Raw genomic sequence first — 26,518 nt, forward strand, 5'->3', positions numbered from 1 at the left:
TAACTCAGAAGCACAGCTAATAACTTGGACTTTCCACCGGCTTCAGCAGTTGGGGGAGGGGCGGTCTTGTGGAACTGTGCCCTGAATCTGTGGGATCTGCTGCCATGGCCAGTAGTGCCAGAACTGAGTTAAATCATAGGCCACCCAGGTGGTGTCACAATTGCTTCATAGGTGGAAAACCCACGCATATGGTGTCAGAGTGGAGCGGTGTTGTAGTAGAATATTAAGAGTAGAGGAAACACAGAAAAAAAGTGTGTTTTCCTTTACAGGGTGGGGCAAAACTGGGCTTACAATTGTTCATATGGAAAATAATACACTAATAATACAAGAATAAACTGTGTTTTTACATACTCACAACTGTACACCTATTTTTGCCCCACCCTTTATAATAAAATTTCCCAGTGCCTTTTGATCCCTCTGTCTACAATTGGTGAACAAACAAGTTGTGTACTAGTTTTGTAGAATTATCAAGGACAGCCCCCTCGCCAACACCACTGGGGACTCAAGATATCACAGCATCACTGTTCGGGTTTGAAGGAGAGGCGTTTGAAGACTAACCTAACATCCAGATGAGTGACTGGCCCATGGTCACGCAGGAAGTGGTTAAATGGGATAATACTTGCGAAGCGCCTGCAACAGTGCCTGGCTCACAGCGCTGTCTGATTGTTGGCCATGATGGGAAGTGAGAGCCGATGTTCTAGCTGAGGCTCTTAGCTCCCACACACTCCCTGCCTCTCAATCAGACCAACTCCTTTGAACTGCCGGTTACCTATGACTTTGTAAGGAACGTCCCTTAACTTTGAGTACGGTTTTAACTTACATTCTTGGATTTGGCTGCTAGGGATCCTTTTAACTTTAAAAAAGAAAACCCCTGTCTTCAAATCAACATTTCGGGTTCCGTGGGTTTTATGCGTGTGCTTTGTTTGTTTGTTTTGCTATAACCGTTCCGAACGAGTAAACATATCCTTTCGTATTCACTGAGAAAGCTGCTAACAGGAATTCCTTTTACGCCAAGAACCTAGGGGACCCCCTTGCAGGTTAAAGTGACAACGTAACGCTTATTTCACTGTCACTCAAAGGCTCGGCCCCGCCCCTGCCCAGACGTATCGGCCCCGAAGGCCTGCCGCTGACGTCACCACGCATGCCAACCCGCGACCTGGCGCCCGGGAATGACGTCAGGCCCGTGCGGGCCGCGCTTACCCACGCCATGCTGGGCGCCCGTGGCGCGGGGCTCGCGTGGGGCCTGCGGGCCGTGGCGCGGGCGTGGCCGTGGGGCGCGCGCGGCCGTTCCGTGGCCCTGGCGCGTGCGGCTGGTGCGCCCCGCTCGGGGGACCGGCCGTCCTCCGCGGGGCCGGGGCCGGGACCCCGCCGGCGTCGGCTCAGCCTGTCGGCCGCGGCGGTGGTGGACTCGGCGCCCCGCCCTCTGCGGCCCTACCTGCGCCTCATGCGGCTGGACAAGCCCATCGGTGAGTGCGGGCGGCGGGGACTGGACATGCAGCACCTGCGCCGTGACTGGCCTGGCCGCGGGGAGCGGGGGACCCAGAGACACCCGAACCTGGGAGCTCAGGGCGCGTGACCTGCCTGCCTGCCTGCCTTCACGCCCCTCTGAGTCCCAGCGTCTCAGCCGGCCCGCAAGTCCGCTCACTGCACAACCCTTGTTCTAGTGCAGGGGTCCTCAAACTTTTTAAACCGGGGGCCAGTTCACTGTCCCTCAGACCGTTGGAGGGCCGGACTATAGTTTAAAAAAAACTATGAACAAATTCCTATGCACACTGCACATATCTTATTTTGAAGTAAAAAAACAAAACGGGAACAAATACAATATTTGTATTTGCATGTGGCCCGCGGGCCGTAGTTTGAGGACCCCCAGTGAGTCGGGCAGAAACCTGCGGTGGCCCTCCGCGCACTGATTCACAGGCTGCAGCACTGGCACTGTGCTTACGTTTCATCCTTCCCTGAGCCCGGAAAGCAGCGGTTCTCAACCTGTGGGTCGCAGGACACTTTGGGGGTCGAATGACCCTTTCACAGGGGTCGCCTAAGACCATTGGAAAACACACATATAATTACATATTGTTTTTGTGATTAATCACTATGCTTTAATTATGTTCAGTTTGTAACAATGAAAATACATCCTGCATATCAGATATTTACATTACGATTCATAACAGTAGCAACATTACAGTTATGAAGTAGCAACGAAAATAATTTAATGGTGGGGGTCACCACAACATGAGGAACTGTATTAAAGGGTCGCGGCATTAGGAAGGTTGAGAACCACTGCTAAGGCTCCCAAAGCCAATAAGCCATTGAAGATGGTGAGGGAATGAAGGCCCTGCTGCAGAGCCAGGACAGATGAAGGGAGTGCTTTGATGCTGGGGTTCTAGCTCTTTGCCCCACACCACCTTGGCACAGATTTAACTCATGTGTGCCCGCTGGTGTGGCTCAGTGGTTGAGCGGGACCCATGAACCAAGAGGTCGCTGGTTTGGTTCCCGGTCAGGGCACATGCCGGGTTGTGGGTTTGATCTCTGGAGGGGGCAGGGGGAGGAGGTTGCAAGAGGCAGCTGACAACTGACAGATGATTCTCATCGATGTTTCTATCTCTCTATCCCTCTCTTTCTAAAATCAATTTTTTAAATGTTTTTAAAATATTCAATTCATCTGAATGCAGTGCGTACTGCACTTAGGAACGAACTGCCTATCAGCTCACAATCGCCTCAGAGGATTTCCCTGCCTTTCCTGTTTAAAATACCACCCACTACCTCACTCTACCCCTTCACCCCATTTTTTGTTTTTGTAGTATTCTCCATTAACAAACCTATGCATTTATTGGTTTATTGACTTCTCCAATACAATGTAAGCTCCACATAAATGGGATTTTAAAAATCTAGTTCCTAGAACAGAGCTGGGCAGTAGCATTGAATGAATTAATAAATTCCTACAATATCACCTAGCTTTAGAGACAGAAAGAGCTATGGAAACTCCTTGCTCTCAAGGAACTCGTAGTCTAGTTGAAAAAGCTGATACAAGTGAGACAGATAGTATATACATTGGGAAAGGCCAGTAATTACTGTGGATCTTCATTGCTGGAAAAAGTCAAGAAGAAAGTGTAGTTCTGAGGACAGGTAGTATTTGCAGAGGAGGGTAGAGCTCTTGGTGGGGGAAATATTTTTGCAAAATCCCCAAGATAGAGTGTTGTTGGCACACTAACAATATAAGCTGACCTGGAACCCTACATGGGTGTAGAAAACAGTGGGAGTGCAGGTTGGTTAAGAGCTCGACTGAAAAACGATGAACACTGGTGAGAGCGGGGTAGAGGCTGAAATCCAGGTAATCTAGAATCTAGATGATGGCATTGCCATTGCAGTGCATAGAAATACATTCACATGTGTAGCTACATTTTTTCCACCTTCGCCCAGCCATGACCCCAAGTTAGGCCTTGTTTTTGGTATTCTAGGTTTGTGCACTACCTATTTGGGATCACAGTACTAAGAGTTTCTAGCAATCAGCAATTAAAAGTATGCAGGCAAAATAGATGATAGGCATAGCCCTGCCATCATGACCACTTGCATATTGGGGCCAGATACAAGTTGATAGGCATAAATTTCCAAGCCCATTTCTAATCTGAAGCCTCATTATAATTCTATTCTTTGAGTCTGTGTGACAGAGCTTCAGTGTAAGCTTACGAGCATCCAAGACAGATCAACAGCTGCTGTTACTCCCATTTCCATAAACCTCTAGCTTCTACTTTATTGCCTAGACAGACCAGTGGTCGGCAAACTCATTAGTCAACAGAGCCAAATATCAACAGTACGATTGAAATTTCTTTTGAGAGCCGAATTTTTTAAACTTAAACTATATAGGTAGGTACATTGTTATTAACTTAATTAGGGTACTCCTAAGCTAACCTTTGCTAAAAATGTCCTCAATCTGATTGAGGTATGTTCTCTGAGGTCGACCCCTTCCAACTCTCCCATCCACACTCGTCTTGTATACTTGTTTCGTCTATCTCCTTTCGTTCATCCTCTCTATATGTTCAAACGATCTCAACATACCTTTCTCAATCCTCGACACTACATCTTCTTTCACTCCACAACGTTCCCTGTACGTGCTCGCACGTGGTATTTTGTGGAAGAGCCACACTCAAGGGGCCAGAGAGCCTCATGTGGCTCACGAGCCGCGGTTTGCCGACCACTGGCCTAGACCAACCCATAATCTACACTAATAAAAAAGAAACATGCAAATTAACCATCACTCTGCTATACCCACAAGCCACGCCCACCAGCCAATCAGGAACAAGTATGCAAATTAACCCAACTAAGATGGCAGCAGCCACGGAGCTGGAGTGAGCAGGAGGCTTGGGTTGCCCCTGGTGATGGAGGAAGCCAAGCTTCCTGCCTTCCCTGGCTGGCCCTGGGCTCCGCTCAAGGCTACAAAGTTTCAATTATAGAAGATAAATAAATCCCAGATAGCTGCTTCCAGCTGGCCGTGGCCTCCGCTCAAGGAGGGGCTGGGAGCCTGGGTTGCCCCTTCCAGCCGGACCTGGACTTCGCTCAAGGCTACAAAGTTTCAATTATAGAAGATAAATAAATCTCAGATACCTGCTTCCAGCCCAAAATGAGAGGTTGGGAGCTTGGGTCGCCAGGGGGCGTGGCCAGCCTGAAAATGGCCATCAGCCCCTCACCCAGGCTTGCCAGGCACCCCAGCGGGACCCTCCCCCAACCTGAAGGGGCTGTGGGCAGCCTGAAAACGGCTCTCAGCCCCTCACTCAGGCTGGCCAAACCCCCATGGGGTGAGGGTCCCCGCTGGGGGGCTTGGCCAGCCTGCAAACAGCCATCAGCCCCTCATCCAGGCTGGCCAAGCCCTCCAGTGGGGACCCTTACCCTGAAGGGGGTGTGGCCAGCCTGAAAACAGCCATCAGCCTCTCACCAAGGCTGGCCAGGCACCCCAACGGGACCCCCACCTTGATCTGGGACACCCTTCAGGGCAAACCAGCAGGCCCCTACCCATGCACCAGGCCTCTATTCTATATAATAAAAGGGTAATATGCAAATTGAGCCTAACAGCAGAACGACTGGGAATGATTGGTCACTATGACACACTGACCACCAGGGGGCAGACACTCAATGCAGGAGCTGCCACCTGCTGGCAAGTGTACATCCCCGAGAGCTCCCAGGCTGCCAGAGGGATGTCTAACTGCCAGTTTAGGCCCAATCCCCCCGGGGAGCAGGCCTAAGCCAGCAGGTGAAAATCCTCCAAGGGTTCCCAGACTGCGAGAGGGCACAGGCTGGGCTAAGGGACCCCTCTCCGAGTGCACAAATTTTTGTGCACTGGGCCTCTAGTAAGAGATTATAAAGGGGTTATGTATAAAGTTCTGGAGCCAGACCTCTTCACTCTGCCCATTTGAGGGACCCCAATTAAGTTACTTTACCTCTCTGAGCCTTCATTTTTCATTTATGAAATGAAGATACTATTAATACTGACTTTATAAGGTTGTCATAAGAACTCATTACTATATGCTAAATTTTTAGAACAGTGCCTAACATAATGAGCCATTATTACTTGAGAAGTGGGAATGGAGAAGTTTGGGTAATACTTATATGTACAGTATATTGAGAAGAGACCAGCCTGCATGCTTTGGTTCTAAATAAGGTGATGATTGCAAGATTTTAAGATAACTTTTTAGTAGTTCTCTGTGTTACAGTTCATTCAACAAACATTATTTGAGCCCCTATGTATATACCAGGAACATTAAGTTGGTAGTGGTAGAATCCAAGTTTGATATTTCTTTATTGAAATTCTTTTGTGGGGTAATTTTATGTTCATTGTTTTACTTTGTTGAAGCTTAATCTTGTTACTCTTCATAAATCAAAATGTGTTTTATTGTTTTTCAGAATGGATTAAAACTTCTTTCAAATGGGTCACAAACTATATTATTTCAGGAGGTTTCAGCAGGTGGCACTCTTCCATTAAATTGGTGGTGTAATTTTTTACTGCATTTAAGGGTGATTATGTTGTCTTAAAGATAAGGTGTAATTCGTGAATGACTCTTGTTAGACTCCATTAGGCTCTTTTGTCTTTCCATCACCTGCCAAAACTTGATGATTTTATTTAACCTCCCAGAGAGGTTTTCCTTTTTCTACAGTAAACATTTTTTTTTTTCTGAAATGTACCTGGGTATAATAAAAATAGTACCTAGCTCATAGGTTTGTTGTGAGAATCAAGTACTTTATGACAGCACCTGGCACATAGTAAGCACTATATATTTTGTAATATTGTTTGTGTTTTCATCACCAATATCATCTTCTCATAACAATGCTGAAAGGTAAATATCTTTACCCTCATTATAGATGATAAAGAATGGACCTTGAAGTTTAATATACTGTAGTATCCGGTGTCATTTTATTTACTAGTGGCAGACATCAAACAGGAGGTCTGACTTTCTCCTTCATTATAGGAACCTTCCTCTTCTGTAAGGGCAACCTACAGATTCATATTAGTAAGTGAATATGTCACCTACTAGAGGCCCGGTGCACAAAAATTTGTGCACTCGGCGGGGAGGGGGATCCCTCAGCCCAGCCTGTGCCCTCTAGCAGTCTGGGACCCCTCGGGAGATAACGATCTGCTGGCTTAGGCCTGCTCCCGGGTGGCAGAGGGCAGGCCCAATCCCTAGGTGCAGCCCCTGGTCGGGCTCAGAGCAGGGACGATTGGGGAGTTGGGGCGCCACCCCCTGTCATGCACAGAGCAGGGCGGATTGGGAGGTTGTGATGCCACCCTCAGTCACGCTCAGGGTAGGGCCAATTGGGGGGTTGGGGCACCGTCCCCTGTCACACTCAAGGCAGGGTCGATGGGGAGGTTGCGGCGCCACCCCCTGTCACGCACAGAGCAGGGCCAATCAGGGGATTGGGGCCCTGCCCCCTGTCACTCACAGAGCAGGGCCAATCAGGGGGTTGGGGCGCCGCCACTCTCACACTCAGGGCAGGGCCTATGGGGAGGTTATGGCTCTCCCCCGTCACACATAGAGCAGGGCCGATCAGGGGGTTGGGGCGCCGCACCCTGTCACACACAGAGCCGCAGGGCGATCAGGGGGTTGGGGAGCTCCCCCTATCAGGCACAGAGCAGGGCTGATCAGGGGGTTGGGGCACCTTCCCCTGTCACAAACAGAGCAGGGTGGATAGGGAGGTTGTGGCCCTGCCCCCTGTCACACACAGAGCCGCAGGGCGATCAGGGGGTTTGGGCGCTGCCCCCGTCACACTGATCCAGGTGTGGGGAGGCCTCTCGGCTCCGCTGATCCCGGTGCTGGGAGGCATATTACCCTTTTACTATATAGGATAGAGGCCTGTTGCACGGGTGGGTGCCATCTGGTTTTCCCTGAAGGGTGTCCTGGATCAGGGTGGGGGTCCCCACTGGGGTGCCTGGCCAGCCTGGGTGAGGGGCTGAGGCCTGTTTTCAGGCTGGGGGTGACTGAAGCTCCCAACCGCTCCTTTTTTTCTTTTTTATTCTGGCCAGCTTTAGCTTTGAGGCTTGGCTCCAGCTCTTAGGCCTCCGCTGCTGAAAGTAGGTTTCTGGCCTTTGCTTACAATGTTGCGATCCTGCTGGCTGAAGCCCGGCAGGTTTCTGGGGTTTTGTTTAGCTTCTATGTTTCTTACATAGTTGCTTGCAGCTCAGAGGCCTGCAGTGGCAGGCGGGGAACGTTGGAGTCCTCCGTCACTGAAGCAAGCAAGCCTCATGTTAGTTTCAAGCTGCCTGGCTGCCGGCCGCCATCTTGGCTGGTAGTTAATTTGCATATCTTGCTGATTAGCCAATGGGAAGGGTAGCGGTCGTACGCCAATTACCATGTTTCTCTTTTATTAGATAGGATAATACAGACTTCAGGCTAAGAAAATTTTGTTCTTGACACAAAATGCTATAGATGGTTACATATCTTTCTCTAGAATTATTTTTTTTTAAGTGGAACCTTCAGTTCTAATTGCACCAGCAAAATAATGCCTGTGGTTTTTCTTTCCTATTTGGGCAAGATCAGGTAGCTACTCCTCTGTCTCTCGGAGTTATAAGGAAGATGTTAATCCCATTGTTTTAACCTCTGCAAATCTGTTGCCTCATATGTAAAATAGGAATAATTATAATAGTGCATATTTTATATTTTTGAGGATTAAGTGAGTTTATACATATAAATCATTTTTTAAAATGTGTTTTTATTGATTTCAGAGAGGAAGGAAGAAGGAGAGAGAGATAGAACATCAATGATGAGAGAGAATCATTGATTGGCTGCCTCCTGCAGGTCCCCTACGGGGAATTGAGCCCAAAACTTGGGCATATGCCCTTGACCGGAATCAAACCTGGGGCTCTTTAGTCTGCAGGCCGATGCTCTAGCCAGTGAGCCTAACCAGGTAGGGCTACATATAAAGCATTTAGAACACTGCTGGGCATTTCACGAACATTCAGTAAATGTTAGTGGGGGGCTCAATGAGTTGCCCACGTTGTGCCTCTGTGGTATGGGGATTACAGTATTTTAAGCTGAAGGTAATCGAGACTTTGCAAGGTCCAGAGAAACTTTTACCTTTCCCTTAAATTTTAAATTAAGGGCCTTGTCTATAATAAAACAAGAATAACTTTTTATGACCTATTTAGAGGTCAGGGCAAACATCTAACTACTGAACATCTGCTCTTCTCATCAATCTGTGAATTAACCCCTTCTAGAGTTCTTTTGAAAGCCCCAGAGTTCTTACCTCATTCCTTAGCTCAGGATGTCATATATACTTCATTTTACCATCTGTCTCTGAACCTCTCATGTATGTGGGAGTCTCTGACTCTTTCATGTATGTGGAGTTCCTGTACATATGTATGTAATTAAATTTGGTTATTTTCTCTTGTTAATCTGTCCCATGTAGATTTAATTATTAGACTAGCCAAGAGAACCTGGAAGAGTAGAGGAAACTTTATTCCTCCTCCACAGTAGCTATCGTTATTCACTTCTGGACTGGCCATTTCTCACTTTAGGCTTTGCTTGCCTTTTGTGCTGTGTGAGTTTAAGCCCCTTTTGGAAAAGCCTCTCTGAGTTCTCCCTATTCTCTCCCCAGTTAGCTTGGGTGGCACTGTTTTATGCCTTTGTAGGACCCTGTGCTTGCCCTGTTGTTGAATTGTTCTGTTTTATGATTGTTTAACTGTGTTTCTTCCTTTTGATTTATAAGCTGTGAAAAGGCAGAAACCAGCTCTCAGTCACCATTGTATTTCCAGTTCCTAGAATAGCTCTGGCACGAAATACATGCTTTATAAAGATTTGCAAATGAATAAAACTTAATGAAGCTTAAACACGATTATAAGGACTTTGTCATTTGATCATTTCTGTATAGGCTCTTTTTTTAAAAAAAAAAAAAAGTATTTTTATTGATTTTAGAGAGTAAGGGAGAGAGAGATAGAAACATCAACAATGAGAGAGAATCATTGATCGGCTGCCTCCCACATGCCCCTACTGGGGATCGAGACCACAACTGGGCGAATGCCCTGACTGGGAATCAAACCATGACCTCCTAGTTCATAGGTGTACCCTCAACCCCTGAGCCACGCCAGCTGGCAGGATCCGATCTTTCTTTAATCACATGTCTTGTTTCTCTTATATTGCTAAATATGGAAGGAAAACTCAGAATTTGTCTTCAAAGTACATATCTAAACATTTGTTGAAAGACTTTCTTTTGAAAGTAAGATAATTATTAAAGTTCATGTGTAAAATCTCTTATTCATATAACCCCTTATTTATGGTTTAACTTTCTGCGGTTTCAGTTACCCACGGTCAACTGTGGTCTGAAAATATCAAATAGAAAATTCCAACCCTGGCCAGTGTGGATCAGTTGGTTGGGCACTGTCCTGTGTACCAAAGGGTTGCTGGTAATGCATGCATATGATACAAAATTCTGAAGGTACAAAAGTATAGAGTGAAAACTAAGTCTCTCAGCCAACCAGTTCCCTCCCCAAAGACAAGTTTCTAATATAGCCTTCCTGACATGGTCTATGAACATACTAACATTCAAATGTATGTATTTGTTTTATATGTGTGTGTGCATCTATACACACACACGTATTAAAAATTTTCAGGTTGTCCATAAGGGTTGGCCATTTTGTAACCTCATCAGAAATACATGAGAGTATTTGACTCTCCAGGTATATTGTCACACTTTGGGTTTTGCCATTCTGATGGGTGAAAAATGTTACATCAATGTAATTTGAATATATATTTCTCAAAGTTCATTATCTTTTCATATGTATTTCTTTCCGAGTAGTCCTTTATGATATGAGTTGCAAATTATATCCCTCCTCTATTTTTTAAAAAGTTTTTATTGATTTTTAGAGAGAAGGAAGGGAGAGGAGAGCGAGAGAAACATCTATGTGAGAGCATACCATCTATTGCACACACCCCACTAGGGATCAAGCCTGCAACCAGGGCATGTGCACTGACTGGAAATTAGACCAGCAACCTTTTGGATGCCCCAACCAACTGAGCCACACCGGCCAAGGCTATTGTCCCAGTTCTGTCATGTTTTTGAGTTTGTGTTTTTTACTTTGGGATGTGGTGTTTAAAAAAACGAAAACAATTAACCAACTTGAATTTATACCTTGTTTATCTTTTTATTTTTGCTTAGGAACATGGCTGTTGTATCTGCCATGTACCTGGAGCATTGGGTTGGCAGCGGAACCGGGCAGTTTTCCAGATTGGTACATGTTATCCCTCTTTGGCACTGGAGCTGTTCTGATGCGTGGAGCAGGCTGTACTATTAATGACATGTGGGACCGGGACTACGATAAAAAGGTAGTTTTGTCCTCGAAAGGAACAGAGAGGCGTCTCTAAATTCTGCAGAGTAACATGGTGGCATCAGTTTTGAATGGCACATAAAGCAACAGGATCATTTAGTGTCCTCACTGAAATCAGCGTAAGAAATGCTGATACCAGTTGAATGAATAGCTGGTATTACAAGTGCAGTATATGTCCTTTCTTAGTACAAGAGCGGCCATGGAGACAAGGTGTGTACTTCATTTTTAGAAAATGAATTAGGATTTAGAAGGCTAGGGTAAAGATGTTAGGAGTGAAGTGAAAAATCTGTCCGAACCTTTTCTGTAAAAGAACTGTCATCCCTTCCTTTGTAATATATGTCAGAGCAATAACAATTCCTATGTAAACCAAATCTTAATGTAAATGAACATAGGCAGCCTTGTTAGCATTTGCTGTAATACTTCTTTTAAAAACATGATTTTATTCTTTTTTCTCCTCAGAAAAATATGTTTATTCTGAAAAATTCATACAGTACAGAAATAGAAAGGATGGGAAATACAAGTTCTCCTTTTCTCCTCCCCCAAAACCCCAGAGAAAACTTCAATTAAAGTTTGATACATTATATTCATCTGGATTAATTTCTCTGCATAATCTTTCACATGTATAGAATTATTTCTTGTTTTTTTAACAGATCATTACTTTCTCAAGGGAAAGGCCCATCCTGTTTGCCTTTTATTCTAGCAGCCATGATATAACAAGCACAAGATCATTAAATGCTCAAGTAAATAGTCAAGTAAACTTTCATTGTAAAAGAAACCAATGATGAATTGTATAAAGTAAATAATCTTATGTATACACTGATATAAAGTGAATAGTCATCTCTAGTTTGCCTTTCATATAAGTCTGAATTTTCCTAAAGGCACACCTAGAATGATTTTTAGTTTAATACAACAGTATGACAATATATTTTTTTAATTCATAAAACGTTAATGAGTACTTGGTGTGTGTGAGACAAAGTGACAGCTTCTAGGATGGCATGGTTGAAAGACAACACTCCTGACCTCCCAGGCTAATAGCTATAATACAGCAGCACTATCATGAGAATGGTGTCCACAAGTGAACTTACTACCTCGGCCAAGGGAGGAGGTCAGAGAGAACGTTCAGGGAGTGACCCTTGAGCTGTGTCACAATAAGATGGCAAAAGAAAAAAAAAAGGGTGGGCTGCAGGGTGAGTCACTCCAGGCAGAGGGAACAGTGGATACAGCATGGCAGTGAGATAAAGTACATTATGCTTGACAACTGCCATCATGGGGTTTGTGTGTGGCTGGAGGATATGATAGTGGCAGGAACTGCACAGTAATGGCCCTCGCCCCACAGATGCCTTGATCCGTGCCAGGAGATGCATTTCATTTGTGGGTTAACGTCCTGGTCAGTTTCATTCTGCATACCCATATGAATGAGGCATCTGCCATATGTCACTTCAGAATAATTCTTGACCATGTTTAGAGCAGTTAATATCCAAAAACTTTCAGAACCAATTTACAGCATGTATGGTTATGATGTTTGACTGAAAGTTTTGTAAGATGTTATCTTTGGGGGAACGTGATAAGGGTACATGGGCTCTCTATACTTTTTAAAATAAAGAGATTTTTTTTTTTTTTTCAAAAAACTGCATGTGAATCTACAATTACAACAAAAGAAATAGTTAGGAAAATAATATATTTAAACCAACTTTTTCCATTTTTTAAAAAATATATATTTTATTGATTTTTTTACAGAAAGGAGGGAGAAGGATAGAGAGTTAGAAACATCGATGAGAGAGAAACATCGATCAGTTGCCTCCTGCACACCCCCTACTAGGGATGTGCCTGCAACCAAGGTACATGCCCTTGACCGGAATCGAACCTGGGACTTTTCAGTCCGCAGGCCAACTCTCTATCCACTGAGCCAAACAGGTTAGGGCTCCATTTTTTAAATGAAGAAAATATGAACATTTTTGTTTCCCCTTAAGTAATTTGCTTTCCCCCTAGATAAAAGGGAGCTGATTAGGTATCCTACATCTCTCCATGCTATTTTCCTCTGATTAGAAGAATCCAGATTCTGTATTGACATGCAGCAAAGTGCTTAAGTGAGTGTCTTGCAGCTATTGAGGTGGTTTTGCTAACATGGATTTTAAATGTTACATGCATCTCTTTTAAAGGATGAGTTAAAAAACTTGGCCACATTGTAATGCTTACTTCACAGTTTCTTAAAGGCTGTATATCATTAAGGATATGTTTATGGCTCCGGGTTTTAAGTGAATTGCCATTAGGTTATCTGGTTATTTTTTTTTTTTTAATATAATGATGTATTCTTTTTTTTTTTTTAAATATATTTTATTGATTTTTTACAGAGAGGAAGGGAGAAAGATAGAGAGCCAGAAACATCGATGAGAGAGAAACACCGATCAGCTGCCTCCTGCACATCTCCCACTGGGGATGCGCCCGCAACCCAGGTACATGCCCTTGACCAGAATCGAACCTGGGACCCCTCAGTCCGCAGGCCGACGCTCTATCCACTGAGCCAAACCGGTTTCGGCAGGTTATCTGGTTATTGATGTAAATAATATATTTATCAACATTAGGTTGATAAACATTGAAATACTCTATTGATTTGGTTTTATAAGCTGTGAGCTCTCTGGTTTCATAAAAACCACACACAACATGTTTTGATCATCGTGTTACATAATTTTTAGTCTTGTCACTGAGTGCTGACCTTCAGCTTTCAAATTTAGGTAGGCAATTATAACTACTAAAGGGCCAGTGTAATAACGTGGTTAGTGTGGTCAGTGGTAGTGGACTGACTGTGTTACTGTGTTACCTCTGACTTTGGAAAGTTACTGCTTCAGTTTCCTAAAATTTAGAAATGGCAAGACCTTGTGAGTGGCTAAAACAGGATTCAGTGATGTGATGTACATGTAGCTCTTAGAATAGTGGCACATTGTCAATACTCAGATACTCTCTGGGAGAATCATAATATCCTGAAACAAATAGAGAACATAAATATTATTTCCAACTGAAACCATAGGGCCCAAAACAAGTTCTGGCACTTTAACCAAGACGAGTCATTACAGTTTGATAACTGTTTATTGCAGAGTGAAACATGCTGTAAATTGGTTCTGCGAGTTTTTTCTGTAAAGAATGATAGTAAATATTTTAGGCTTTCTGGGCCATACTGTCTTTGTTGCAACTACTCTGTTGGAGCATAAAAGCAACCATGTACAATATATAAACAAATGGGTATGTTTCTCTCAATAAAACTATTTGTGAGCACTGAAATTTGAATTTCTTATTTCCATGTGTCACAATACATTACTCTTTTTAAAAATTTATTTTCAACCACCTAAAAAAGTAAAAACCAGCCTTAGTTCATGGTCCATATAAAAACAAACAATAGGCTGGATTTGGAATTGCTAACCCTTGATATAAGTCATATAAAAATATGTTATAGTAATAATAGTTAACAGTTTTTGCATACTTATATGCCTCAAACACTGCATTTACTCTGTGAGGTAGGTGCTATTAATTACTTCTCTCCCTTCTCCCTCTTTCTGTTTTTCCTTTAACAGATAAGTAACTTAAGCCCAAGAGAGATTAAGTAATTTATCAGAATTCATACAGCCAGTAAGTGATGGAATTGGATTCAAATGCTGGGCTCTCTGATCTCAGATCCTGAGTTCTTTTAGCAATGTTGAAAATTTTGAGTATGTTTTTTATTTGTGGTTCAATTTAAAATAATCACATTCATGATCTTTTGGAAAGAAAAGAACAAGTTAATATATATTACTTGTTCACATAATTTCTCTTTCTTCTTTCACAGTGGATTTGCCCTTATAATTGGGTGCAGCTAATATAAGATTACAGACCCATCCTAAATAACCTGGCAAAAACACTCCAACTTTCAAACCCAGATTATCTGTCTTTTTTCTTCACATCTGACTTCTGATTGCCGTGCTTCCCACATGATATTAGTCTTATAAGTACCGCGCCCTAACTGATTGCGCCACTGGAGCTCCATGATATTAGTCTTATTTAACATGCACTGCAATTTTTCCCTCTGAAAGTTCATATTATTATTGTTCCTCTTTATGGAAATTGAACATACACTTGTTAATTACTAGATAAGGAAGTCGTTTTATTTTGTTTGCTTAGGGGTGTGGATGGGAGATAGAAAGGAGAACAAGTGGTGGGAAATTTTTGTTCTTTTCAAAGCTACTTTAAAATACCAACTTTTGATTCTTGGCAGTATTTCCAATGTTGATTTCACCTTTTATTCATATTTCTGCCTAAGTGCTTACCATGGACCAGTATCTTGATGAAATGTTTAAATAAATGATTGAACCATTGTGTGAGGCTAAGGTATCTATTTTTATGCACTAAGGTTACAAGAACAGCAACCCGCCCAATAGCTGCTGGAGACATTTCGACTTTTCAGTCCTTCATTTTTCTCGGGGGACAGCTGACCCTGGCACTGGGAGTTCTTCTGTGTCTGAATTACTACAGGTATAGTAAATGTGTTTTTCATAATCATGTATGAAATACCTCCTTTGAAATGGAGGAAATAGAAGTAAAATAAAATTGAAATATCTTTATCATAAAGCTGTTTATTGGCTACCTGTTGAGCATCTGTAAGTTAGCAAGTATAAATAAATCACTGCATTGTCAAATCAAGTATGTTTTCATCCAAAGGAGTTAAGATAAGAGATCAGCATTTAATTTATCCCGAACCAGCTTTAGTACTTACACTGCATGTTCCTAAGGTTCACAAGACACTTCACAGGTTTTCTAGATGCCTGCGTGTGTGTGTATATACTCATTTATACAGGGATGAGCAAAAGTAGGTTTAAAGTTGTTCACACGAGGAATACTACAATAATTAATAAATAATAATACAAGAATAAACTTCCATGTACTCACAATTGTAAACCTACTTTTGCCCACTTCTGCATTATTTTATTTCATTGTCTCTGAAGTTGATAGAAGCAGAAGTGGTTATAATTCAGTGTCTCTGAAGTCAATAGAAGCAGAAGTGGTTATACTCATTATGCAAAAAGAGGAAATGGTCTTTCCCAGAGTTAGGTTCCTAATCCATAATAGATGAAAAAAGTGGAAGGACTCATTTCTTTATCTCAAACACAGACAGAATTAAACTTCTGTGCATTAGATGGCTGTTTACAAAGTGCTTCAATAAGAGAAAAAAGAGGTCACCAAACAAGCACTATTTTATAAAGACTAGACTTAATTACATATATGTTGCCCTGCTAGCATCACTCACATGAAAACTTTGGAAGATTATTCCTGGAGGGGTGGTGTTAGGCCCCCTTTGAGGTACCTAAGAATGAATGTCTTACGTTATTATCCTTTCATAGGGGCTTTGTGACCTTAACCTCTTCCCAGAGAAATAACACCCCATTTTATGTGGAGGGAGGGATACCTTGACTCTGATTCTCTGTTAGGACGTCTGTTTCTAGCTGTCTTAATGTTTGAATATAAAATTTAGAGAGGCAGTAGCATATGGTAATAAGTTGGACTTTGAGTCAAACTGCGTTAAGTTTGAATTCTAGCCTACTACTGACTAGCTAGCTGTATGATAATTACTTAATATCTCTCTCTCTCATATATATATAATTGATTTCAGAGAGGAAGGAAGATGGAGAGAGAGAGACAGAAACATCAATGATGAGAGAGAATCATTAATCGGCTGCTTTCTGCATGTTCCCTACTGGGGATCGAGCCCACAACCTGGTCATGTGCCCTTGACTGGAATCTACCTGGGACCCTTCAGTCCGCAGGCCGATGCTCTATCCACTGAGCAAAACCAGCTAGGGTTAATCTCTTTGAGCTTTAGTTTCCTCATCTGCAAAACAACAAGTGGAATTAAGCTATCTGCCTCTTAAGGTTGTGGTGATGATTATAATGAGTTAATATATGTAAAGCAGTTAGAGCAGTGCCTAATACATGAAAGCACTACATGTGTTAGCTGTTGTTATTGTTTGGTTATTTTGTAACACTTAAAATATTTTTAATCATACTTTATCCGTATCAAAGTCCAGGAAGAGAATTTTACATAACAAAAAATATAATTTTTAAGATAATTTTCCCAATTAGTGTTACTCTCATCTTATTTAGTGATTTGTAAGAGGTGGTGATGTTAATCTTTCTAATGGTTTTTCTTGATTTCAGTATAGCTCTTGGAGCAGCATCCCTACTTCTTGTCATCACCTATCCACTAATGAAAAGAATTACGTACTGGCCTCAGTTAGCCTTGGGTGAGCTTGAATTAACTATAACTATTTCCTGTGATACCCCAAACTATACTTTTAGATATAATATTATACATGCATACATACATGTACAATATGGCAGATAAGATGTCAAGTCAGTCATGAAATTTTCCAAACCAAGAATAGTTTTTCTTTTCTTTTTTTCAAGAAAGAGAGGAAGGGGGAGAGAGAGAGAAACATTGATAGGTTGCTTCCCGTATGCACCCTGACTGGGGATAGAACCTGCAACCTAAGTATGTGCCCTGACCAGGAATCGAACCTGCGACCTTCTGGTGCATAGGACGATGCTCCAGCCAACTGAGCCTACTAGCCAGGGCAGATTTTCATATTTTAAAGAAGGACAATTAGCCATTTCTGTTGGCTAAAAAATCTTGAATATTTAATTTTCCAAAATGCTCTTTTAAAATCTAGGTATGTCATGAAGGAAAACATTAGCTGCCTTGAGCCTACCTCTCTCATTAGGTGGTTGATCTAGCTGCCCTGAAGACTTTGGGACTGGACTAGAAAACACTCCGAGCAGGAGAACAGGGGTTTAAGTACAGTGGGGCCTTACCAGTTTAATTCGTTCCGTGATGGAGCTCATAACTCAAATTACTCATATGTCAAATCACTGTGACGTTCGCTGAGCCAACTAGCGGTGGGGTATCTGAAGCTGGCTCGTAACCCAAATTTTTTTGAGCTTGCAACTCAAAGTAAAAAATCGGCCGAGAGATGGCTCGTATCTCAAAAAAACTCGTTAGTTGGGACACTCGTAAGTCAAGGCCCCACTGTATGTGTGACAGCTCAGCAGCTTCTCAGGGATCCCTTTCTGTGAAGCTTTCCTTAGACTTGGGGGGGGGGGGGGGACATTATAGCCCTCTGGGCTCCCACAGCCCTCTGACAAGACACTTACTCATTTCAAGTATTGAGAGCCTCCTCTGTCTCCCCAGGAATAAATTGTAAATGCCTAAAGGATAAAGCATTCATTACATTTGAATGGCTCAGCATCTCACATAGCACTTGACACATCGCAGGAATTCAATAAATGTTTATAAGTAGAAAGAGAGGTAGATAGGAGGTAGGTAAGTCAAAATCTTTTGCAAAAAATATCTACTAGTCTTTTATTCCTAGAGTAATCCTAAAACTATTTTAGTTCTTTGAATTTTTTCCCCCCAGTAAAAAAAGAACCTAAAGCTACTCCAGAAATTGATTTGAGGCTGACTGCAAAGTTGTGGGGGAATACTAATTTTTTCTAAGATCCTCTCATTCAATGTATTTCTTTTTATTTAAAATATATACATAGGGCATTATGTTCTCATCTGATCTGGGACACCTTTGGTAAAAGGAGGATAAGCATTTCCTATCTATAAGATAATATTAAGAAAGCTGGTATATTTACTTCAGATATTTATTGAACTCCTAACTTTTACTTTGTGCCAGCAATCACACCAGGTACTAGGAAAATAAAAGTGACTAAAACACATTCACTGTCCTGATGGAGTCGGAGCAGGAGACAGTGATGAACAGAGCATTGCAGTGTAGCGTACTGGCACACCGAGGGCTGCGGGCCCACAGGGGAGGCCCTGCGTCAGCTGAGAGAGTCCGAGTGGAAAAAGGCGACAAGGAGAAAAGGGGCTTCTGAGAAAAGACGTTTGGGACCCATTGAGTTGGAGGTGCCAGAAGGACTTGCAGGTGGAGATGTCCAGCAGACAGTCCAGTCCAGTGGCTAGTCTGAAGACTGAGAAGGCCTGCACAGAGACTCAGGAGTCGTCAGCATGTAATCCTCAGCGAGGAGGGCTTGTGGCATAAACAAGGGTTCCTGTCTATACTCTTCTTTCTATACCTAGAGGGGAAGTAGAGTGATAATGGGAAGGTCACAGGATTTTAACTCGGGTCTAAGTCCAGACCCCAGCATCTATTATTTATTGACTGTGCCAGGCACCATACTAGGTAGGATAAATGTTCTCATGAAACCTATGTATCGGGGGGGATATTATTCTTTCTCTTAGCTATGTTATTTTAATTGTTTATTCGCCTGTCTGAACCTGTTTTCTTTTTTAGAAAATGTAGCTAATAACTACCACAAAGAGCTGAGAGAATTTAAGAAAGAAACGTATTAGAAAACAGCATACCCAGAAGCACTTAATACAAGCTGATGCCCCTCCCCCTCCCTTTGGAATTCGGAAGTCCAGTTAGACTTTTCCTCTCTCTCTGTTTCACTCCTTCTAGGGTTCACTTTTAATTGGGGAGCACTACTTGGATGGTCTGCTGTCAAGGGCTCCTGTGATCCATTTGTTTGCCTGCCTCTTTATTTTTCTGGAATCATGTGGACTCTAATATATGATACTATCTATGCCCATCAGGTAAAGAAACAACATCATTTTTCTTTAGCTTAGTTGTTTTTTTAAAAAAACTTTAAGAACCAAACTAAAGGGAACGTATTTTTTTCTAAAAACATCATTCACACTTCCATGGTACCAACAAAATATGTCTATTCATGTGCATGTATATTTACCAAAGAGATCAACTCGTTTATTTTATTTATAATAATTTAAATAGCATTTACTATATGCCAGGCACTGTTTTAAATACCTTGCAAACACTAATTTAACTCTCATAATAACCTGAGAGGAAGGCACTTTTATTATCCCTATTTTGCAGATGAGGAAACATGCCTGGGGAGTAATTTGTCCGTGTCACGTAGTTAGTGGATGGCAGAGCTGAGATTCAAACCCGAGCAACCCTCTCCTGTCCCTCTGTTGATGCCTCTAATCATTGCACCAGGCAGCTTCTTTACCTAGTGTAGGTAATAAATGTTTTCCTAGATTTTTACCTATTTTTGTCATTAACGCTTTAAGACTAGGCAATAATACATCATAATTTTTTTAAACAATTTGTCTATTTTGGCCATTTCAGTTGTTTCTGAGTTTCTGCATTTAGAAACAGTATTGTTTTAATTACTAATGTCTTTATGACTATGAGCTTTTCAGGTAAATTTTTAGGAATGGTGTTACTTAAAGGACATAAATATTTTTATAGTTTTTGTATTGCCTTTTCATAAGTTTAATTAAAAAAACCTTTTAAAAATTTTTTTGGGTTTATGTTCTTAATTTTCCTTTATGTTTATGAACTGTGAAAAAAGGGTTTTCTTAGTATTTTTATGACTGTGTGTTCTCAATCATTTACTTAAAGAATATGTAATGATTTAATGAAATTTTGTTTCTAATATTTTAGTCTGGATTTCATCCTGCTTTCTTTCATTAACCCCTTCCCCTCACCACATTTATATTATCATGAAAAAGTTGCCAGATCTATAATCAGCCTGATTTCCTAAAGTGAAACTTAATAGTTTAGAGGAGATGCCTGTACTTTTTGCAATAAGATCTGGGACCAATGGTTAGGATAGCTGTACACCAATTAGGTTAACTTCTTCAGTAAAACACCATATACTCATTGACACTTTGGTAGTCCACATAATTAAAGATACAGTTTTCACTGGAACCCCACACTCATTATTATTTGTATTTGGGACTCCAAAAAATAGTTGTCTGCCTGCAGGTGCCTGCAGAGTTCAGCGTGCAGCCTCTGATAATCACAGGACCGTAATTACAACAGCATATGGAAATGCTTGCAAATATGTTTGCTAGAGGAAACCAGCCAGCTAGATGGGAGTGTTTCATCAAAACCTTAAACAGAAAGGATTTGATGGGAGAGACTAGGAGTAAATTGACTTAGAAGTGAAATGTGAATGGATGTTGTGTAGTAAGGGAGCATTTTTTTACATTTGTGATTTCAACAAGATTGAAACTAAAATGTAAGGAAATTATTAAGACTTGAGAACTCTGTAATAAGGAGGAGCTCTATAAAGAATTTGAGTTGAGTTTTACTTTTGATGTAGTAAAAGTGTAGTTAAAAGTCAATAGGGAAAAAAAGTCAATAGGGTTATAAGACGTACAGTGACATGTAGAAATAGAGCTGGAAGAGAATTTTAGCAGTAACATTTAACTTTGACTTGGCTGCACATTCATTACTGATCATCCCATGTTCTGAGTTACTCATCTTTCACAGCTCATAGTGTATCTTTATGGTTATACTAGAGCAGTGGTTCTCAACCTTCTGGCCCTTTAAATTCAGTTCCTCATGTTGTGACCCAACCATAAAATTATTTTCGTTGCTACTTCATAACTGTGATGTTGCTACTGTTATGAATCGTAATGTAAATATCTGATATGCAGGATGGTCTTAGGCGACCCCTGTGAAAGGGTCGTTTGACTGCCAAAGGGGTCGCGACCGACAGGTTGAGAACCGCTCTACTAGAGGCTCAGTGCATGAATTTGTGCACTGGTGGGGTCCGGCCAGCCCTCCCCAGTCGGGGCCAATTGAGCCAGGGGGAAGGGGAGCAGGAGACACGGGAGGTTGGCTGGCCAGCCCTGCCCCTGATCAGGGGCCGGGGGTGGGGGGCTGACCAGGGGAGGGGCCGTTGGCCCACCCTGCCCCCTGGTCAAACTCCCAAAGGGACAATTTGCATATTAGCCTTTTATTATATAGGATATAACTGTTCTTTAAAAGACAGTGTCCCCTGGAGTTAGGTAGCAGTGATTGCACAACCTTGTGAATATACTAAAATCACTGAATTGTACACTTCAAAATGGTGAATTTTATGGTATGTCAGTAAAAGACAATTTCTTATTACTTTTTGATGTTAGGACAAGAGAGATGATGCTCTGATTGGCGTGAAGTCCACAGCACTGAGGTTTCGTGAAAACACCAAGCAATGGCTTAGTGGCTTCAGTGTAGCGATGCTGGGGGCGCTGAGCCTGGTGGGTGTGAACACAGATCAGACCGTGCCCTACTACACTGCTCTGGCTGCTGTCGCAGCCCATCTGACTCACCAGGTTTGACCACCTTATTTTCCCCCCTCATTCTTCCTTGCTATAAATTATAAATATTTAAATGAAACAGCCTCTGTGTTTACCAAGTAAGGTACTTCTTGCACTGCCTTGAACTGGCTTGAATCGCCCCCTCCCCTGCCCCATCTTACCATATAAAAGAGTTATATTATTTTAAAAAGATAATCTAAAACTAAATGTAGATCTTTCCCCCTCTGATTTTTCGGGAATTAATTCTGGAAATTCAGCAATGTCTGAAGGTTGTGGGTTGAATTGAATTACTCTGAAAGCAACTAATCAACACAACTTCACTTTAAAATGTGGGCTTCTGGTGATGCTTAGTAAACTCATTAGTCATAGGTTTAGATTCCCCTGGTATAGAGACCAAGGCTGGATATGCATGAAATTATAACATGTCAGAATTCTGCCTAGATAGTAGGAAACTGTCATTTCAGGATATGTCCCCAGTACCCTTGCCTCTACAAGCTGATATTGTGAATCTATTTTATTGACTTGTGTAAAATGAATGAACTAAATCTAATTTTAATTAAATAGATTGATGCAAAAATACAGTCCATTAACAACCAGTGTTTTCTGTTACTTTCTTTGAATAGAAGTTAGTGAACCTGCCCTAACTGGTTTGGCTCAATGGGTAGAGCGTCGACCTGCGGACTGAAGGGTCCCGGGTTCGATTCCAGTCGAGAGCATGTACCTTGGTTGAGGGCACATCCCCAGTAGGGGGTGTGCAGGAGGCAGCTGATCGATGTTTCTCTCTCATCGATGTTTCTAACTCTCTATCCCTCTCCCTTCCTCTCTGTAAAAAATCAATAAAATAGATTAAAAAAAAAAAAGTTAGTGAACCTATATTTAGATGATCTGTTTCATATAGATTATTGCAAGTTATTTTTCAGAGTAAGCAAAACTTACAGAACATGGCGTGAAGGAAACTAAAATCCGATGTCTATAAAGGAAACCCTATGCTACATCCCCTTCCTTGTTTTTCTCACTAGGAAAGCTAAAACATACGAATTGGTGATTCTCCAGGATTCTCAGATCTCATTGTTTTCTTCCTTAGAATTTCCCAGCATCCTCTTTGGTCATAACTCAGCTCCACAGGATTGTCTGGTCAGGGTAATGGAGATTGAGCACTAGTTAAGCACCTGAATATCAGTGGAGAAAGGCAAAACATTATGAGGACAATCACAAATGTTATAACAAATATTTGTAACTCACTAATATTCTCAGTCACATTTGTGGTCCTCTCTCCAGTCTCTGACACAGTATTTTAGGATGGACATAGCCTTCCGGTATTTGAAAAGAAAGGAAATCACGATGATTTTAAGGCTGCAGGCCACAATAACCAGAGTTGGGAGGATGCTGGTGCTTAAGCCTAGGGAAGAGTAAGACAGGCACATGAGACTTTGCTGGTACAGCTGCAGGGCTGCCATGGAGAACAGGAGTATTATTGTCTTAGGTCACCAACTGCAAATCTAGCTTCCTAGGATTCCCTTCTCTTTGTGGGGATGGGAGGGAGATTGACACATGGATGGGGGGTATTTTTTATTATAAATAAACAGGAAGGCTCACTACAGGCATTTAGTAGGTGAGGACTAGGTATATTAAATACCTTTCAGCACACTAGACAGCCCTACACAATAGAGTTGCCCTGCCCAAATGTAATTTGTTCTCCTGTTGAGAAACATTTTTCTAAAGAATAAAGCTAGAAATGGAGGGTAGGAGCTATAGGAAGCAGATTTTAGATCAATCAATAGAAGGAAGAGCTTTCTAAATAGAGCTGACAGTAGCATGGGTTGCCTCTCAGAGCCTTCACACACCATCATGGGGAAGTTTTTAGGACGCAGCTTAGATGATACCCCCTGATATGGTGGATCTGTCTACATTGGGGAACTGTTTGGGGTGCATTAAGGGCTTCCCATTGCTTACAATTATGTAGCAGAGTGCTGATACCTTCTCCAATGATGTGTTTGTGATGCCAGAAAGTCCATACTGGTACTAATGCAGCACTGTGTTCTTTTACAGATTTACACTCTAGACATCCACAGACCTGAGGATTGTTGGGAAAAATTTGCCTCCAACCGAACAATAGGACTAATCGTTTTTTTAGGGATTGTCCTCGGGAACCTGTGGAAAGAAAAGAAGACAGATGAAACAAAGAAAAATACAGATAGTAGAACAGAAAATTAGCAATTGAAGTTTCTCTAGGAATTTTTTAATCAGACTTTTACAAAACACTCAGGTCTTGTTGCTGCATAATTAGATTTGAATAAGAGTCTTACACTATATGTTAGAGAATTAAGAATCAGAAGATGAAGACTTCAAGCATATTTTCCTCGATTTTATTTCAGCTATTTACCAGCAAAATTCTTCCTCTCTCACAGAAACCTGGGACTCATCAGGATTTAAGATGACCTTGAGTATTTAAGTTGACACATTCTTCTGCTCCTTATAATTCTCATCTGTGGTCATGGGAGTTGTATGAGCTTAGGACTTTAAAAGAAACCTGACATGTATCTCATCTAAATGTAAGAAAAATGGACTCTTTTTTTTAGGGGAAAATTAAAACTGCCACGGAAAGTTGGGGCTTATTGTTCTTTATTTTGACCTTTCCTCACTGTCAAAAGCTGTAATTCAGAAAACCATTCTATTTTTTATATTTTAGGAGAATTTCAGTAAATAATTTGTTTTTTCCTGCTATATCCATACATACTGCTGCTGTTAATAAAAACCTAGTGTTCATTTAGGAGATCAGGTCTCTGTGCAGCCGTAGTGATCAGAATGGGCAGACAGGCAATCACCAGGGACAAGTTTAATTTCTATTTGTTTTGTTTTTATCTGATTATAACTTACAGGACAGTGGCATATTGGTTAAGGGTACTGTTCCTTTACCCCTTCAGAATGTTCTCAACACGGCTGCCGAGTGATGTTCTTGCAACCCATGTAGAATGTCTTTCCTCTGCTCAGAACCCTCCAGGATCTTCACGGGACACTCAGTACAAACTAAAGTCCTACTCCCTGCCAGGCCTCCATGATCTGGCCTTGCCTGTGACTACTCTCCTCACGCTCCTTTTCAGCTTCTCTGGCCTCCTCACTGTCCCTCATCAGGCTGGGCAGACTCCTACCCGAGGGCCTTTGCATTTACAGTTCCTTCACTGCAGGGCTTTTCCTAAATGTTACTCCTTGAAGAGGCTGTTCCTAGCCACTGACTAAAATGGCATATACAAATACCACCTACACCTCCTACCCCCTTGCTCTTTATTGTTTTTTCTCTTTAGAACTTATCAACCTAAAATGTGGTTTACTTATTTAAGTGGCTCTCATGGACAGTGGGGTATATGGGGAGGCAGTCATTTGTGTATGTTAGTTGTGGGCAGCAATAAAAGCTGAAGTGCATGATGACGATGCAGCTGACACAGAGCACTCACTCATCAGACACTGGTAAATGGGCAGAGGGAAATGTAGTGAACTGTTTATTCAGCAAACACTGAGAGAGTGGCTAGCCTGCAATGGGAAGCCCTTAATGCATCCCAAATGGCTCCTCAATGTAGACAGATCTACCAGATCCCTGGGTATCATCTAAGCTGCGTCCTAAAAACTTCCCGTGACAGAGCAACTGTAATAGCAGCAATGCATTGAAGAGGGGAAATAGGAACATACCTTTAGAGAAAGGGAGGGACCCCGTTTATTAACACTAGTGGACTCCGGGAATAATTTCCAAATCAGAGTGAAGAAACATGCAGAGAACCTGTCTATATATATCCCGCTGGGGTCTTTGTCTTGCAGATATGCCCCCTACCCCTTCGTGGCCCTGCAGGAAGGCCCCCAGGTGTCAGGCCACATCCGATGGTCCATCCTGGCACCAGCATAACAACCCTCCCTCCCAGGGCAGAGCATTGTTCACAGTTCCATGGCCTCTGCATTTAGATAACAAGTTCTGCAAGACCAGTTGCCTCCTCAAAAAGAACAATGATTCTAGTGAGGACTGGCTACAGAATTTGCCAGAAATCTATGTAATTTGTTCAGGTTGGCTACATAATTTTCAGATCAGCCTATATTTTAAAATGTTAACCTATTGCCCTGGCTGGTTTGGCTCAGTGGATAGAGCGTCGGCCTATGGACTGAAGGGTCCCAGGTTCGATTCTGGCCAAGGGCATGTACCTTGGTTGCGGGCACATCCCCAGTAGCAGGTGTGCAGGAGGCAGCTGATCGATGTTTCTAACTCTCTATCCCTCTTCCTTCCTCTCTGTAAAGAAATCAATAAAATATATATTTAAAAAAATAAAATGTTAACCTATTAGCACTGATTCCAGTTAGAGGAGGTAAAATGCAATATGTTTCAATTTTATTTCATTTTTCTAAGTAGATGGAAGTTGATATGGAAAAAATATTAGAATTGATAAAACTCCCACAGCCATTTGTAATAAATGGGGACAGGAGAATATAGTTAAAAATTCATAGATTTGCTTGCTGTCAAAAAGCTATTTAAATTTTGTTGAATTGTTTTAGTTCCTTTTAATTTCTCCTCCTAGGTACAAAGTCTGAAAAAG

The 26,518-nt window shown here is 42.0% G+C and overlaps 2 protein-coding genes across 3 annotated transcripts in view; both read left to right on the forward strand.

Moving 5' to 3' along the window:
- PLAC8 (placenta associated 8) overlaps nt 1-26,518 on the forward strand; it is a 146,596-nt gene that overhangs the window by 56,728 nt on the left and 63,350 nt on the right. The gene's annotated exons all lie outside the window — the stretch shown is intronic.
- On the forward strand, nt 1,165-24,714 carry COQ2 (coenzyme Q2, polyprenyltransferase). 2 transcript variants are annotated; one of them, XM_059667177.1, is made up of 7 exons: nt 1,169-1,466; nt 10,636-10,802; nt 15,183-15,304; nt 16,985-17,070; nt 19,294-19,427; nt 21,771-21,959; nt 23,994-24,714. In XM_059667177.1, the coding sequence occupies exons 1-7, from the start codon at nt 1,208-1,210 to the stop codon at nt 24,156-24,158; spliced, it is 1,122 nt and encodes a 373-aa protein (XP_059523160.1). In that variant the 5' UTR covers nt 1,169-1,207; the 3' UTR covers nt 24,159-24,714. The 2 variants fall into 2 exon arrangements, with proteins under 2 accessions (XP_059523167.1, XP_059523160.1); XM_059667184.1 differs by lacking the exon at nt 21,771-21,959 and having other exon boundaries at nt 1,165-1,466.

This window comes from Myotis daubentonii, chromosome 1 (genome assembly GCF_963259705.1).
Source record: "Myotis daubentonii chromosome 1, mMyoDau2.1, whole genome shotgun sequence".
Lineage (NCBI taxonomy): Eukaryota > Metazoa > Chordata > Mammalia > Chiroptera > Vespertilionidae > Myotis > Myotis daubentonii.